Genomic DNA, 17,874 nt, shown 5'->3' on the forward strand with positions numbered 1-17,874 from the left:
GAACAGATAATTAAAATTGCAATTGAATTATGCTTACCTATGTGTTATGAACACGAAGCTTTATCAACAGCATTGTTTCGTGAAAGTGTGAATTAGAATTATCTATTAAATTAAAATATCTTAATATTTTTATTCTCGTATTCGTGCATACAAAAAAATCACTATTCGAGAACGTTATATTCGGTAACCGGCAAAATTTGCGGATTTTGCAAATTATGCAAATTATCTATACGGATGCTTATCAGTTATCGACCCCATGGCTTTGCAACATCGGAAAGGATCAGTTACTTCAACCCTTTCGCTGCACCGACCAGAAGCTCATTTTCGAAGCATCAAAACTTATATGTAACTATATAAATTCTACTTTTATATATGGCAAATCATGAATTAGCATATATAGTTGTTATAGTTAATTTCAACTTTGACTAAAGGATCTCGATTAAAAAAATATTTTAATGCAAACACGCATATAGTTTTTTCTTTACCCGCAAACGATTGTTGAAATAAGTATTTATAAATATATATTATCTTTATAATTCAAATGCTTAATGTTAAAAAAAAAATAAACTGAGTTATACATATTATACAATGAAGAATAATACAAAATTTTTCAAATATGTACAGATTACAGTTATATTTATTTGAATTGTAAAAATAAACAATTATATAATAACTGCTTTTTTTGTAAATTATTTATTAATATAATGAAATAAATATTGTTATGTCGAGACAGATGAATGAATTGATCACAATCACACAATTTTCGTGTATTCTTTTATACATACTGGTATATGTATTCTTTTTCATACTGGTAAGATATAAAAAGTAATATTAAACTTCCGTAAATTTTTCTCTTATTTAAGCAAGTTTAAAAAAACTTATCGCAAAATAATAACAATTTATAATAAAATTATGAAGAGCAGCGAAAGAGTTAAATAATATCAGTATTACTCACTTGCACATACTTTATGCGTACACAAACATTAATTTTTAAAACTGAGATAGATAACAAAAAGCAAATATATATATATATATATGTATATATATTTTTTTGTTTATATCATGATCGACGAATTAGACACAAATTCATTATTTCAAAAGTAGATACTCAACGTTACAGAAAAATATGCTGTACCGTTTTCGTCGTAGATATGCAATATAAAACACAAAAGTCTTTATTTTTCACCTGAAACATGAACGTTATCCTGGGGCTTATATATTGTCGATGACATAAACAATGATGGGCCTTTTCTCACGATATATTGCACTCTCGGCGTCGATTACGCCGCGTACAGGATCAATGTGTGAGTTGCCAATATTGCAATAATTTCTCTCCCTTCTGCAGCGCCATAGAGTTTGGTCTCTCAAACGTCAGCATGATATCTTTAACTTTCTTCTTCAATTCGTTTTCGAAGAGATGATCACCAGTGCGCTCTAACGCCGATGCCATGTCATACTCGACCGAGGGTAACGGCTCTCGAATGAAACGCGCAGCGGTGGCGATGCTTGGTAAAATATGCCATTGCAATGCCCGGATCTCCCAGAGACTGCTGTGCAATGCATTACTTAACAACGGATCGCGCTCTTCCATGAGAAATGGATCACCCGCTCCGGTACTCGCATTCGAGGGAGCCTCACCACCTTGTGGATGATCTATCAGCCTTTTCAATCCTGGATGTCGAAGCAACAGATTACCCACAAAGAGCAAGATTATCAGAATATCCTCTGGTGGCGCGACTAATGTTAGACGCGCAAGTCGTTTCGCGAACGCTGCTACTAACGCTTCTGGGAGATGTCTGAAAAAAGGAACGCCGAGTTTTCAAATAATTCTACCAACCAAATTCGGTTCTTTATCTTATTATAACTTCTATCCAAGTTTTTACAAACTTGCGATATATGATTTCGAAGGTAAAATACTTACGTCGAACTGAGAAACAGATCGGACAAGTAGAACAGACGAGCCTTGTATTTCGTATGAAAGATCTCGGGCTCAAACATTGAATACAGTTTGGTGAAAATATTCGGGTATTCTAAATTATGTTTAGTAACAAGTATGAATACGCCTTGCAATGCGAGTACTCCGACAGGACCGTTTGCATCTAGGGAGTCCATTAAAAAGTCCGTTAATAATATCGGTTTTTCTAAATGTGATATGACTCGTTCCAATAAAACTATCAGCAACTGTTTATGTAATTGCGGCGTTAATTCCCAATGCATAACGCAGGCCCAGACTTTGTTTAATGCGCGTTTAACGTTTGATTGATCCCATGTAAATGCAGCATCTGGTAAATAAATTTAACGTATGTCAAATTAATGATATAAAAGTGTGAATAGCAATAATGTAGACTTACTACCTTGTTGCGGTCCACACAACAGTTCTTTATTGTCCGACATTTCAGATGCTGAAATATACAAAAATCATTTAAAAGTTGTACTATTTGCATTTATAAGAACATATCAAGTCAATAAACAGAAATAAGAATCTAAAAATCTATTAGTTAAGAATTTAAAAGACTGAGAAATTGAGCATTATTGGAAAGTTGGCAGCCTAAGTAACTACTGATTTATTAATTGCTTTATACTGCTCATTTTATGAGAACGACGTAAGTCAAAGAACAAAATTTTTCAGTTTGAGGATGTTTTAAATCATTAAAATTTTATTTCTTTAAATAACTCTAAAGCATGTTATATGCAAAAGCAAACAAGTGAAGAGGGGTCAAACGACGAGCAAGATAACTGTGTATGAAGGTTGTCTTGTAATAACAATATAAATCTCAATTAGATAATAAACTTTAGATAAGAAATTTTAATTAATGAACGTTTCGGACTTACTTATCTTCAGCATAGATTACAATATTGAAATAACAGAATTATAATCAAACAAATTAGAAAATAATAATAACAATGGAACATAATTAAATATGTTCATATTGGTCACTCATAAGCTTTTATATTTGATAACAATCAGTTTGGTAACATTATAACTGAAATTACTGTGAGTCCCGCCCCGTGTAAATTGTAGGACGTCGTAAATTTTTATCAATCACGACGCCGGCAAGTCAGAAACGTTTATTAATTAAAGCCTTTGAAGTTTATTATCTAATTGAGATTTATATTGTTATTACTACATCTTATCTTACTCGTCGTTTGACCTCTTTTCACTTGTTTTCATTAAAATATAATATTTTTAAATGCAATTTTGGTATAACAATTTAAATCTACTGATTGTAAAAGAATAAAAGTATCATTGGTTCTTCATTTAATGCATTAAATTTTTATTTTTTAATGAGAATTTTTTTTGCAGACCATTCAAAAGTGACAATCTTTGAGTTATGTCATTGTTGTAGCAAATGAGCAATATAATTCGCGATATAGCATAGTAGAATAGTTAAAGAAACATGTGTCATTGCGCATGCAATTTGCGACGAACTATTTTATATAGGTTTTCAGAGAGATTAGGGCTAAACTTTACCATGTGTTAATAGAATCAAGTAAATAAAAAAGTCAATATAAACTTATGTCCAAAAATGCTATATTGAAAAGTTATAAACATGTAAAGATTTGTATCACACACAATTGTTATAATAATTATAATAAACATTCTTCTATCTGTAAGAATGCAGGCTTCTATTCGTCAAATTAATGATTCTCAAACTCTTTTAAATAGTCTTCGAACATTTATGTTGGAATTCTTGATTTATTTAATTAACGAATTACACTATAGAGAATATAAAAGAACGTATACAGAACACGCATGATCTTGATGACAGACATAAGACAAGTGACACATATGTAATAAATAGCAACGATATAGAAATCATATTGAACATGTATCGTTAGCTTATTTCATACAGCACCAACACTCTTTTATATTTACTAGATTAAATTATTAATTCTAACAAAAGAACGTATACAGAACACGCACGATCTTGATGAGTGCTGTATGAAATAAGCTAACGATACATGTTCAATATGATTTCTATATCGTTGCTATTTATTACATATGTGTCACTTGTCTTATGTCTGCCATCAAGATCGTGCGTGTTCTGTATACGTTCTTTTATATTCTCTATAGTGTATTCGTTAATTAAATAAATCAAGAATTCCAACAATTTATTATAATTATTATAATAATTAATAAAAATTGTGAACTTTTACAACTTTTCAATAAAGCATTTTCGGTCATGTTTATATGAACATTTTTCATTCATTCAATTAACATGTTATATTTAAGTTTAGTTCTGATTTTCCAGATACCTTATGAAATAATTCAGAAGCAATTTAAAACGTACCTTCTTCTTCTTTTGGCAGTGGTATTTTATCTATAAGTTCCAAGAGATTCTTGATATAAATTTCTTTCGGCTGTCTTTTCGGGGTGAGAGAGGGTAGGCATCTCCACGTGTAATACAAAACGTCAGGGTATCCGGTAATCTCTTGAAATCTTGATATTAAATTAGTATTGTCCTTTTCAGGAGAGAGTAGAGTCATGAGAATGGGCTTTAAACGATGCAGAGGAAAGTGATATCCCGGATTATCACGCGGTTCTATCAGCGCTTTACCCTCTTCCGCCATTAGCTTCATCGCGGTGGTAAGAGCTTGTAATTGAATAGCTGACCGATTCTTCTCCATAGATGCTAATATTTTCTTCCAGACTTCCTCATAGCAATTTTTTAGCCAGACGGTATAGCGAGATTCTGGGTTAGGTTCTAAAATTCGCGTACAGTGTTAAAATAGAAATCTTTAGATATATAATCTAGAAATCTTTCGCGTATGAAATATATAATATAAAATGTGTTTCTTAAAATAGATACATAATTGAAGAGGTTTCTACACCAAAACTTAACAAGTCCATTCTTTTAAATTTGAGTTACAATACCAAATTATTCTCTATCAATAGCATCACATCATGAATAATTTTATTTCAGCAAAAATCAAATGTTTAAAGGAAAATATGAAATAATAAAAACCGAGAAATATAAATATATAAATAAAAAGTATAAAAATTTTGCAAGAACTAAACTAGTCCAAAGGTTATTTTTAAATAGATCTTGAAAATCAAAGTCTAAAACATTGTTTTTATCCACAGATTTGTTCTACAGGTTTCTCTACTTGATGGGATTATGTTTCTAGATTTCGGTCGTAAATTGAATTAATTGTAGATCAAATAGCTTTTTTTCACATAAGTAAAACATTATTTATGCAAAATAATTATTTTATTACTAAAAACCATTATAGATTTATTTAGATTTATTTAGACAAAACAAAGTTTTTTCGAGATTATAATTCTTAATATATTTATTATTATAAAATTAAGATTTAACACAGATTAATAAATAATAAAAACACAATGTTACTTGTTTTAAGTATAATTTGATATATTTAGTATTATAAAATTAATATATAACTTAAACAAAGATTAATTTCAACAAATTAAAAAATAATATTCATTTTTCTTAAAAATATGAATCTTATTATATGTAATATTATATAAAAATAATATTTGATTTGGATCACTGGTTAAAGAATACTTAGTTAGCTTCGTTATAATCTAGTTTATTTTTAGTCAACACATGCTGATTGTAAGTTTGAAAATTCATAAGTTATGATAAGAAAGAAAATCATAAGTAGAGGAATACCTGTATTTATTATATCCAGAAAAAAATTATTTATTATTCGTATTTATACGAGAAAAAATATAAAAAGATATTTTTGTTAAGAGCAATTTATAAAATTTTGTAAATACAAAATCAAAAAGTAAATTATTGTTTTATACTTTAAATAATATTTCCTTTTTCACCTCTATTATTATTAATGTTATAAAAAAAGTAAATATAAAATATTATATAGGATAAATAGGCAGTAAATGCAAAATTCTTGCAAGAATCAGTAAATCCAAAGATTTTTCATAATATTTTTCTTTTAAATGAATTATTAACATGTTAATCAAAATCTATAACTTTGTTTTTATATCTATTGAAGATAGGTATAAATAGACAGAGATAAGATATGGGTATAAATTCTTTACAGTTTTTTGATGAACAAGATTAGTGATAAAAATATTAATGGCATCAAAATTATTAAATTGATTAGCAATTTAATTTGCATTATATTGATATTACATTTCTAAACCTAATAGTCGCGTTTTAAAGGCTGGAAACATGAGATGCGCAATTTGGACTAACTTGTAAATCTATATAAAATCTAGAAGATTAGTATTAAGCTACTAAAATCTGTTTTTAATTGGCATAGTCACGTTTTTAATTTAAATATGTCGATCACTTCGTGGATGTCGATTATATTATAAATAGGCAGGTTAAAGATACGTATTGAAAGAAAATTATCATATTTACACATTTATAATGATAACTAAATTTATAAGCAATTTGAGAAAAGTTTATTTTTGGGCTTGCTTGGTTTCTTAAAAAATCCTTCAATTATAAACATTAAGAGAAAGAAAACTTAAAAGTTCCAAAAAGTTTAATACAGAAATACTTCTTACTCATCTACAACCAATGAAAAGTCTACGATGTTATAAATTGCTTTGAGATCTTGGATGAAGAGTATTAATCAATCATATTGATCAATTGGCTGAGCTGTTTAAATATGATTTTTATCAAATCTTTCTCTGTCCGCGATCTCGAAGCAATTTCTCGGAGTGTTGAGAACACAAGAAATCTCAAATCAGCAAGCGCCGTCCAATCTTACCCGAAATGGTGAGGGCTATTGAACGCTCCATGTACATATCGCCGCGCTTCAGCACCTCCACGAATATCGTCTCTATCGTGAGTAGGCACGGGCAGGTTGATTCCTGCGAATAAAAACGTAGGTATTTGAGCATTTCAATTCTACGCTCGTTTTATACAGATTTACAACTTCGGGAAACGCATCCGGAAAACGCGAAAACCCGTCGAGGCGGCTCTACTTACATCCCAGTGACCAATTATATCCACCAGGTTATTGGCGTACTTCCGCGAGGCGAGGAACTCCTGGGCCCGCTGCCGCAATATCCTCGACATCGCCCTCTGTCCCGTAGAGGCACCCGGTAAATTCGATGCGTCCGTCATCGCTACCCGATTTTATTCACGTTGCTCTCGGGAAACGTTTTGCGGGACCTACGTTTATGGCAGCAGGTGGCCGAGAACGACCGAAGACGTGGACAGCTGTTCCGGCGCCGCTACCCCTCACGGAGCCTCACGCGTCTTCGACATAAAGGCGACTGTAAAAAATCACCACGTCTGGTCCCGTCGTCGTCGTCGTCGTCGTCGTCTAGGTTGGATTAGATTAGGTTAGGCTTAGTTAGGGTTAGGTTCAGGCATGCGCCGCGTTGCTCTCATGGCTTTTAAGCTTGTAGCACTGTGTAGCACATGGGCACCTCAAGACGGAACTCGATAAATAGTACGATCACGATTTTCTCAATGTAACACGGACTAATAGAGATTTATTCACGTTGCATGTTTCAATGTGCTCCTATTTACTCCAACGTGCTCCAATACGTTTGCCGCGTACGTATTGGAACGTGTTGGATTGAAGTTGGAGCACACGAACAAATCTTTGGACTCTTTTAAATTCGCTGCTGTTAGGAGAGAAATGATTATTTTTATAACGTTTTTGTAACATTTATTTCACGAGAAGAATAGTTGCGGACAAAAATGTAGCAATAAAAGAGGATCATTGCAAGTATTGTAAGATTCTTTAATATGATTGGTTTACACATTTAGATCCGGCTGAAATTAAGGGCAAAAACCAATCGTATCACCGTTGTAGAACTGTTTCCTCTGATAGCGCGCTTTCCGAACGCTGTTTGCTCCTGGTTTGCACGTTAACCTTGCAGTTCCTGTTGTTACGTCACGTTTGCGCGGCACGAAATCACATTTTCGATGTGTCACGCTTGTTAGACATTATTTTCGCGAATGCTCAATTCAATTGTAAGTTCCGTTAACAATATTTTTGCATTAATTGGACCGGTACGTTATTCGTAAGAAGTGCATCGAGAAAAAACCGAATTGCCTTATATGACCATCTTATTACTTTATATAATTGATGTACATACACATACATTTACACAGGCTTTAATTGAGCTTCATGATATTTACTTGGAATAATATCTGTTGATTATTTAGATATCAGATTAACGGAGTCAAGTAGCTCGTGCTATCTGCGAAGAGACTTACTGCGACTGTATACTGCGCGCAAACGAGAAATTGAAGAACAATGAAGATGGCAATTCCGGCCAAACACATTCTTCACAGTGGAATTTTTCATCCAGTCCTACGAGAGTGGCAGTCGCCAAATGTTGAGATCACTGTCAATAATCTTATGTATCCAATATTTGTTTCGTAAGTATTGTATTCAGTTACTGTAATATGATATACATAAACATATGTACTCATACCCAATACTCATTGAGTATTCATGTAACATGATCTACATGGATAAATATATAACAGATTTATCAGTAAAAGTACATATTTATTCTTGTTGTGATATTGTACAATAATATAAAACTTTTATGTACATTATAGGGATGAAGAAAATGCTAAAGATTTAATTAATAGCATGCCTGGGGTATATCGCTATGGGATTAATCATTTAGAAAAGATGCTACAACCTCTGGTGGCAAAAGGTTTGCAATCCGTTTTATTATTCGGAGTATCGCAGCATCTGGAAAAGGTAATATTTATATTATGTAATTGTTTCAAAATTATACAAAATAAATAACTTACTTTAAACAATTAACTTTATTTAATAATTCAATTTATTTTCTTATAACTTTAGCTGAATATTATTAAATATTTAATGTTTAACTAAAGTAGATTTTAATATTACCTATAATAAATATTTTTTATTTAGTTTTAATCAGTTTTTGATTTTAGGATGAGATTGGAAGCAATGCCGATAGTGCAAGGAATCCTATTATTCAAGCTGTACCATTATTACGAGAAAAATTCCCCAATTTATTAATAGCATGTGACGTTTGCTTATGTCCATATACAAATCATGGACACTGTGGTATTCTTAACAACGATGGTAGTATAAATAATGCAAGCAGTATCCAACGGATCGCTGAAGTAGCTGTATCATATGCAAAAGCTGGTAAGAGGTTTCACAAGTATGGAAATTATTCCTAATGTGTAATTGCGTAATAATATTTAAAAAATATCTGTGCATTATAGGCGCGCAAATTGTTGCACCATCCGACATGATGGACGGCAGGATAAGCGCGATAAAACATGGCCTAGCTACTGCTGGACTCTCAAATAAAGTAGCAGTCTTATCATATGCAGTAAAGTTTGCATCGGGACTTTATGGACCTTTTCGGGATGCGTCGCAGTCTGCACCAAAATTTGGCGATCGCAAGTGCTATCAGTTGCCTCCTGGTAGTAATGGATTGGCAGCCAGAGCTGCTGTGAGTTTCACATTGCATTTATTATTAATTCTATATTTATAGTGGCACTTGTGTATTTTTACATTTGTACTGAAAGATATTGAATGACAGTTTATACATATAATATTGTTTATTTGCTACTACATAATGTAACTGTAAAAACTGCCATTTTTTTATCTGCAATCTGCAAAATACTTCTGATATATTTGGTACAAATGAGCGATATCTCATTCTGTAAAACCGTATTTAAATTGTATTATTAGATTTATTTTGCAATGTGTTCTACATTAGGAAAACAGATATATGTCAAATTTATACATGTATAATGTTGGAATATTTTTCTCAAAGGCAAGAGATGTGGCTGAAGGAGCGGATATGCTGATGGTGAAACCAGGATTGCCTTATTTGGACGTCGTGCGACATACGAAAGATGCGCATCCAGAATATCCTATATTTGTGTATCAAGTGTCAGGAGAGTACGCTATGTTGTATCACGGTGCACAAAACGGCGCGATCAACTTAGAGAATGTACTTAACGAGATATTGCTCTCCATGAGAAGAGCGGGCGCTAATTGTATCATAACGTACTTTACACCGTTAATTTTGGATATGCTGCATCCGAAAAGCAAGTTATAATTAGAAATTAGCACAAAATAAGAAAATAAATTTAAGAATATTCTATTGATTTTTATGGAAATAGTATACATGGAAATAGTATAAAATTTTCCTTTACATTTGAGCACTACCTGTTCGCGTCTGTTTCTCGCAATTAGTCTGTTCTAGTCTTTCAACATTTGTTTTATAGTTTTTAATTTATAATTTTTAATCAATCTTTAAAGTCTTTATAACTATATCTCAGTTTTTGAGTACGTCTTTTGCAAATAGTCTCTTTTTAATCTCAATTTTTTAGATGTTATACATATATTATTCAAATAGAATATGTTTGAATATGTAGTGATATCTATTTAAGAAGTTTAATTATAACATTGGAAACAGTCACTGAATATTGAATTGGTTTATTAAAGTCTACTCAAAAGTACTTTTAACAAATCTAATTTTTGATAACATTTGTAGCGATGTCAAGTATTGCGTAATATGAAATAAGAGACTAATTTTTAAAGAAGACATACTATCATGATAAAACCTACTATCATGATAATGCTTAATTATTATTTACTTATCATAAGTATTTCCGCGTTAATCTGTTTCCAAGTAATTTTCAAGTTTTTTTATTGATACATTATTTCAAAATATTTACAACTTCTACATTTACTTATCCCACCGTACTTAAGTATTAAATCGCTTCATGATACTTCAGCTTTTACTATTTCTTAATTCATTCATTATTCATTAATGTTTAAGCATTACATGCTTCAAATTAGTTTCGATTTCCTTTGTTGTGACTACTTAAGTAATAATCTGCTGCAATTCTCTTTGATTTTAATTCATGATTTAAACAAATTATTTTTTAAGCATAATAAAAAAACAATACTGAAAACTACTGTATATATTTGCAATTTTATAATTGTTGAATTATAAATTGTAAATTAATTATTAGTATCAATTAATTACTGGAAAAGATTGAAGTAATTAATGTATAAGCTGTAATGGACTAAATATGTTTTAATGGATTAAGTACAAATAATTTTATAATTTTTGTTAATCATTTTAAGATTTGGGTTCAACGATGATGTCACGTTTCGTCATTCACATGTATTCGCAGACTCGTGTCTGTGTGAGGATATCAGTGAAATAATGACGTAGCGCGATGCGTAACAGACGTTCCATTTGACTCACTACCTGAGATAACGGGTAGATACCGTTAGACTAAACGGTGCCACGGTACGTACGCACCCAGAACGGCACGAAGTAACACGTTCCGCCCATCATCATCCGTTTTCCAACATCCATGTAACAAACTTCCATAATTTCTTACAAGTCCTTATTATTTCAAGACGTAACTAGAAAATGCATATGTACATCTGTGCATATATCAGTACATAAAAATTATCGATTTATATATCAGTAGATGAAAGGCTAATGAGACAATAAGATCAACTTTTATGATCTATAATTATACATATTTTTATATAATTTTACAGTTGTATTTTCTCTTATTAAAAGGAAAAAAATAATGTAAATTGGTATTTTTTTATCTAGTATATTAATAGTTTATATCATTGCATTATAGTATTTGTGTATACAATTTAATTGATAAATCAGAAACTGTTACTCTCCTTATATCTATACGCATTATTACTTTTATTAAAAAGTTATATAATTATATTAGAATAGAATGTTGTTGAGAAATATATTTAATATTTTACATTATTATTTTTTAATATATATTTTTAATGTTCAAATTTTTCATAGAAATCTGTATTGAAGCATTTATAATATTATCTTTAAAATGTTAAGAGAACAAAGTTATGGAATTTATTGAAATATTACAATGTGTCCAATCTTATATGTAAAAATATATATTTTTTCCAACAAATAAATGAAACGATTATTTACATGAAAAAATTTTATTTTACATCAATGCTAACGCAAATTAATATAGTTCTATAAAAATATATCATTGGTAAGAGTTATAAAAAAATCTTCAAATATAGCTGCAACTTTTATATCTTTTTATTTTGTATTTCTTAAAATAACGATTTATGTTTTACTGTTGAAATAAATAAACAGATAACAATATGTTTAAGGCAAACACAGACATGTTAAGTCATTTGCACCGGGGTTCGCGGCGATTTTTCACGTCCCTGCAAAAATGATGCAACTTATAAAAACACAGTTCACTATTGATGCAACTGTTCTTATTCGAGCAAGCTGGATCCGGATACCTTTCTTCGTGACTAAAAATGGAGTTGGTACTGTTTCATTTAATATTGAAGTTGATACTATTCATTTAATACATTGTTCTCTATATTTTCGCTTATTTTAAATCATTGTTTTTATGTCGCAAAATTGTTAAATTGTTGCATTGAAAACATTCGTCTTTCTTTCGTCGAAAAAAATGTTTGCATAAAATTTTTATATTTATATTACAATTTTCATCCACTTGTCTGAGGAGAAGAATAATGCATTTTTCTTTAACGGATTTGTCATCGATGAATAATTAATAATTTGAAAGTAGGTCATGCAAAATACAAAAGACGTGTGTGAGATAAAATGTGTAAAAATCGCACTTGTTACTCACTAAGTAAAAAATCATTATTTTAGACTGACATCTCCAAAACTCGAATCTTATCAAATTTTGAATTTACGGCAAAAAAAGTGTTATTTAAAAGTATCGGTAATCTTTTTCGGCAGTCGACAACCGGTGTTGACGCGAACTGTCAAGTGATGTAAAAAAAAAAATAAAAAAGACAAATCTCGTTTCGTGGGCGCGACAGTCGCGAGGCACCGCTCCTGACGTGTCCCGCGACGCTCGCTGATACAACGGCGTCCACGTGTTCCCCCTGCCGTATCTAATCAGCCGGCCGCGAATCGCGGCGGCGCGTGACAGCTACGACGGCAGACAGCCGTGACGTGGGCCAACGAGACGCGGCCATCTGTATGCGCGGCGGCAAATCGGCGTCGCCGCTTTCCACCGTGGCCGTGCGATCTCCTCCAATCGGCGCCGGCCACGATGTAACACTCCCGTTAATATCCCGGCCCCGAGTCCGGTACCGATGTCAGTCGTCGTTTTACCGTTCACCGAGAGAATCAGGATCGCGAGACACATTTGCGGGGAGTGCGAGGAGCGTTCAGAGGAGCCGAACCAACGTATTATCCAGCTGGTGAGTAAATCTCTGTCTCAGGTGTTGCCGACCCAGGTGCTTTCCGAATTGTCACCGTCGAGACGTTCCGCTCTGTCGGAGACGCCGCCGTCGCGCATCGACGGCGACTCTAAAATTCGATCGTCCGCGAACGTGGAACGAGGGTTCCCGCTCACCCGAGAATTACGGGCGTTCCTCATCGCCCCGCTGTCGATTGTCATTCAGAAGTTGTCATTCAGTCGACAGATTAACGATCTCCTTTAGTCTCGCGTTTATCCGCGTAAGTACCGTTTGGTAAATGGGCGATACGGTATTTTCCTTCTTCCTTTTTTTTTTCCTTTATATTTGGAGACTGCGGCAAGAAAGCCTTCTGCCACGTTTGACTCGTCATGAGTCTCGTGGGAAGTACGCGTGTTGCTCATCCTCGTGCGACGTAAAGGACGTAATTTCTTGTAAATTGCAACGGCCACGATAATTGATCGATTTCCATTCTCTCCGGCGCGTCGAACTTCTGGAATCATCTCGTCGAAAGGATGACGTGTGACTTTGCACATCGAGCCGAAACTCATGCGATAAATACTAACGATAACTCGTAAAAGTTAATTTCTTTTCAATTTGTCACTCTAAATTAAAAAATAAATTAGAGCACGTATATACAGACAATGTTTAAATTGGGAAATTCTCTTGATACTAGAGTTATAGTCTTGACGTTTTAGACATTACACACTCAATATGTGTAATTATAATGACGTGTGATGCAAAAAATAATGTAGGATGTATAGAAATATTTTATGGGCAGAGATAATTTTATTTTTTATTCCAAAATATATTTATTTTCACATAAGCATTAAAAGGATTAGAAAAATTGTTATACAAAATTATTATTGTATATAGAAATCAATAAAAATTCCTGGATCTAATTTGGTACATTTAATAATTAATTAATATATAAAAATAGATGTGATATTCAAATTGTATTGCACATATGTATAAAATCGTCAGAAATTCAATGTTGCACTATTAATTGCAACAATACGTATTTATAAATAAAATTCATAATAGTTTCCGGTTTTTCATATAAAATTTTTAATTTTTTTTTATAAAAAGAATTGAGATTTTGCTAGTATATTAATCTTATGATTGTTGATAATACAGGTATAGTTCATACAAAGAAACATGAGGGGAGTCAAAACTTTATTGATAGTGGGACTGTTATCAGTCGCCGCGATCGCAAAAGAGGATAAAGAGAAAGAAGATATTGGCACAGTGATAGGAATTGATCTGGGTACAACTTATTCTTGGTGAGTATACACCACTACGTTATTAAAAATAATTTATTGGCTTGACCAACACGACTCATCTTTTTTGTGAGCAAATCAATAACATGTGTGTACTTTTTTAGTGTTGGTGTTTACAAGAATGGTCGTGTAGAGATCATTGCCAACGATCAGGGTAATCGAATCACGCCTTCCTACGTGGCGTTTACCAATGACGGCGAGCGTTTGATTGGCGATGCTGCAAAGAATCAACTGACCACGAATCCAGAGAACACCGTGTTTGATGCCAAGCGGTTGATCGGCCGCGAGTGGTCGGATCCTACTGTGCAGCACGATGTGAAATTCTTCCCATTCCCGGTCATCGAGAAGAACAATAAGCCGCATATCAAGGTCGACACTAGCCAAGGTGAAAAGGTCTTCGCGCCTGAGGAGATCTCTGCTATGGTATTAGGCAAAATGAAAGAAACCGCCGAGGCATATCTTGGCAAAAAGGTCACTCATGCGGTAGTTACTGTGCCGGCTTACTTCAATGACGCACAAAGACAGGTGAGATCCGTGATAAGTGCGATACTTGAATTTTGTCTTTGAAATCCAAAGATTGTATGTTTCAAGTCCAAATATTCTTGAGTATTGAAATTTTTAATTAATATTCTATTTAAATTAGTTGACATATTTTGTTGAAAAAAATGTTATTGTATCGAATTGTATTAATAAATTAATTCTAATGCATCCTCAAACGTAATTTCTAATTTTGTATGCAGGCCACGAAGGATGCTGGCACTATTTCTGGCTTGGTTGTAATGAGGATTATAAACGAGCCGACTGCCGCTGCGATTGCATATGGTTTGGACAAGAAAGACGGCGAGAAGAATGTGCTGGTGTTTGACCTGGGCGGCGGTACCTTCGACGTCAGTTTGCTCACTATCGACAACGGTGTGTTCGAGGTGGTTGCCACTAATGGCGACACCCACTTGGGAGGTGAAGATTTCGATCAGCGTGTGATGGATCATTTCATCAAGTTATATAAGAAGAAGAAGGGCAAGGATATCCGCAAGGATAATCGCGCTGTACAAAAATTGCGTCGCGAAGTCGAAAAGGCCAAACGAGCACTCAGTGCTAGTCACCAGGTACGTTTTCCTTTACATATTTTATCTGCAGTCTCTTTCTATTCCCATCTTTAAAATATTGTGCTTTTATATTATATATCTGTAATTTTTCATCAGTCTAATCCATTTTCTTTACACATCACAGGTCAGGATCGAGATTGAATCATTCTTTGAGGGCGAGGACTTCTCTGAGACCTTGACTCGTGCCAAATTCGAAGAATTGAACATGGACCTCTTCCGTAGTACTTTGAAACCTGTACAAAAGGTCTTGGAAGATTCTGACATGAGCAAGAAAGACGTGGACGAGATTGTTTTAGTTGGTGGCTCGACTAGGATCCCGAAAGTTCAACAGCTGGTTAAGGAATTCTTCGGTGGCAAGGAGCCATCGCGAGGTATCAACCCTGACGAAGCCGTCGCCTATGGTGCCGCTGTACAAGCCGGTGTACTTTCTGGAGAACAAGACACCGATGCTATTGTACTTCTCGACGTTAATCCTCTTACTATGGGTATCGAGACTGTTGGAGGTGTGATGACCAAACTCATTCCAAGGTAAATATGAAAAATATTAAATCTGTGAATATTTAGATTATCGGTTAATTTAATCAAAAGAATTTTTACAATAATACAATACTTTTTATTTGAATAGGAATACAGTCATTCCCACAAAGAAATCTCAGATCTTCTCCACGGCATCAGACAGCCAGCACACCGTCACGATTCAGGTGTACGAGGGTGAGCGTCCCATGACCAAGGACAACCATTTGCTTGGCAAATTTGATCTAACTGGCATCCCACCGGCACCACGTGGAATACCGCAGATTGAGGTCACCTTCGAGATCGACGCTAACGGTATTCTGCAGGTATCAGCCGAGGACAAAGGCACTGGCAATCGCGAGAAGATCGTCATCACGAACGACCAGAATCGCTTGACGCCTGATGACATCGAGCGGATGATCAAGGACGCGGAGAAGTTCGCCGACGATGACAAGAAGCTAAAGGAGCGCGTGGAGGCGCGCAACGATCTCGAATCGTACGCGTACTCGCTGAAGAATCAATTAGCCGACAAGGAGAAGCTCGGCTCGAAGGTGAGCGACGCGGACAAGGCTACGATGGAGGAAGCTATCGATGAGAAGATCAAATGGTTGGAGGACAATCAGGACACCGAGCCAGAGGAATATAAGAAACAGAAGAAGGAGCTCACCGATATTGTTCAGCCGATCATCGCCAAGCTCTATCAGGGCGCGGGCGGCGGTGTTCCACCCACCGGCGGCGAGGATGAAGATATCAGGGACGAACTTTAACTGCAAATTAGCGACCCGCTCACCTCGGTTCGCGATTTAGACTGATTACTCGCCTTCCGAGCAAATACTTTACAGAAGTGCTGATATACATTATGAGAGGCTGAGCGCGGTATACATGTGAGGTCACGTTCTCGCCGTACGTTTAGCTGAAAGTGGCTGTCTGGTTCTAAGTTTTACTTAGATAATATGTAGTATACACTATCTATAACTTTAAGGCTTAGGTTAAGGAAGACGTTTGAAGCTAAATGTGCAGTGGGAATACAAGTCTTCGTCACAAATCTTACGTACAATTTAAGAAAAGTGCGAGAAAATTCTAGTGATATTTTGAAGGCGTCAGATTCCAAGAAAGCGAGATCGTAGATTCTCTTTAGAATTTTTCTAGAATTTTGACGACTTTTCGACATCATCAGCATTTTCGATACTGCGCTCATTTCTCCGTGACACATGCATACTGACTCCAAGGCGTCGTTAATTTATTTCGAATTGTTTTATATGTTTTCCCACTAAGTGTAATAATCGAGTAAGTGGAATAATCGGTTACTTGCGGATCAAAGCGCGTTAAAGATATTCATGAGTATATGCGTAGCGAATGTATGACTGAATGAGAGTGAATGAAATGCGTGAGGACGCACGGGCTTGTAACTCGTATATTGCCAACGAGTTACATACTGTGTACAATGTAGCCGTGTTTACGTGTGAATGCAACATGTGTATCAGTAACAAAAATAAAGATTTTTTCAGTAAACCGTAAATTCTGTTAGGATATATCTTATGGGATATTCGAAACTTTCCCCGAGATCTACCTACAGATCCTGAGACTCACACACGATATATAAGTAGACAACATAAATGTTTAACAAAATAATGTTTAACTTTTAAATACTTTCTAACTTATATGTGCCGAAACATTCCATTAGTATCTGGTATCGCTTAACCATGTAGATGTTTACAGTTTTTTCTAAAATATGTATATGAGATCTCTTAGAAATTAAAGTGTTCAAATTAAATTTCCCTAAATAGAAACTAAACTATTTGAATTAA

At 34.0% G+C, this 17,874-nt stretch overlaps 2 protein-coding genes and 1 long non-coding RNA gene across 6 annotated transcripts; 1 reads left to right on the top strand and 2 right to left on the bottom strand.

The window, feature by feature from the left end:
* Positions 1-110: 110 nt before the first annotated feature.
* On the bottom strand, positions 111-7,277 carry LOC105201926 (nucleolar complex protein 4 homolog B). The gene is made up of 6 exons (XM_011170211.3): positions 6,927-7,277; positions 6,706-6,808; positions 4,293-4,706; positions 2,355-2,402; positions 1,922-2,282; positions 111-1,796 (listed from the first exon to the last, which is right to left on the bottom strand). Exons 1-6 carry the CDS (start codon positions 7,062-7,064, stop codon positions 1,298-1,300), a joined length of 1,563 nt encoding a protein of 520 aa, XP_011168513.1. The 5' UTR covers positions 7,065-7,277; the 3' UTR covers positions 111-1,297.
* A 16-nt stretch (positions 7,278-7,293) lies between these two features.
* Positions 7,294-17,585, top strand: LOC105201924 (endoplasmic reticulum chaperone BiP). 4 transcript variants are annotated; one of them, XM_011170210.3, is made up of 11 exons: positions 7,784-7,925; positions 8,121-8,336; positions 8,523-8,670; positions 8,874-9,093; positions 9,174-9,406; positions 9,734-9,959; positions 14,354-14,450; positions 14,552-14,972; positions 15,188-15,553; positions 15,678-16,081; positions 16,179-17,585. In XM_011170210.3, the coding sequence occupies exons 2-11, from the start codon at positions 8,212-8,214 to the stop codon at positions 16,831-16,833; spliced, it is 2,895 nt and encodes a 964-aa protein (XP_011168512.1). In that variant the 5' UTR covers positions 7,784-7,925; positions 8,121-8,211; the 3' UTR covers positions 16,834-17,585. The 4 variants fall into 4 exon arrangements, with proteins under 4 accessions (XP_011168510.1, XP_011168512.1, XP_011168511.1 ...); XM_011170208.3 differs by lacking the exons at positions 7,784-7,925; positions 14,354-14,450; positions 14,552-14,972; ... (1 more) ...; positions 15,678-16,081; positions 16,179-17,585 and adding an exon at positions 7,294-7,395 and having other exon boundaries at positions 9,734-11,521; XM_011170209.3 differs by lacking the exons at positions 14,354-14,450; positions 14,552-14,972; positions 15,188-15,553; positions 15,678-16,081; positions 16,179-17,585 and having other exon boundaries at positions 7,923-8,042; positions 9,734-11,521.
* Positions 11,998-12,860, bottom strand: LOC120358528. The gene is made up of 2 exons (XR_005575467.1): positions 12,588-12,860; positions 11,998-12,453 (listed from the first exon to the last, which is right to left on the bottom strand). It is a non-coding gene; the product is annotated as an uncharacterized LOC120358528 (long non-coding RNA).
* Positions 17,586-17,874: the final 289 nt, after the last annotated feature.

This window comes from Solenopsis invicta, chromosome 1 (assembly GCF_016802725.1).
Source record: "Solenopsis invicta isolate M01_SB chromosome 1, UNIL_Sinv_3.0, whole genome shotgun sequence".
Classification (NCBI taxonomy): domain Eukaryota; kingdom Metazoa; phylum Arthropoda; class Insecta; order Hymenoptera; family Formicidae; genus Solenopsis; species Solenopsis invicta.

Excerpts from the sequence above, each read along its gene's own strand:
- LOC105201926 (XM_011170211.3), bottom strand. The coding sequence starts at position 7,064 with ATGACGGACGCATCGAATTTACCGGGTGCCTCTACGGGACAGAGGGCG. Across the intron at positions 2,403-4,292 it reads ACTGCCAAAAGAAGAAGAAG|CATCTGAAATGTCGGACAAT; the intron begins GTACGTTTTAAA and ends TGTATATTTCAG. Across the intron at positions 1,797-1,921 it reads GATCTGTTTCTCAGTTCGAC|ACATCTCCCAGAAGCGTTAG; the intron begins GTAAGTATTTTA and ends TCCTTTTTTCAG.
- LOC105201924 (XM_011170210.3), top strand. The coding sequence starts at position 8,212 with ATGAAGATGGCAATTCCGGCCAAACACATTCTTCACAGTGGAATTTTT. Across the intron at positions 9,094-9,173 it reads TGTATCATATGCAAAAGCTG|GCGCGCAAATTGTTGCACCA; the intron begins GTAAGAGGTTTC and ends TGTGCATTATAG. Across the intron at positions 14,973-15,187 it reads TCAATGACGCACAAAGACAG|GCCACGAAGGATGCTGGCAC; the intron begins GTGAGATCCGTG and ends TTTTGTATGCAG.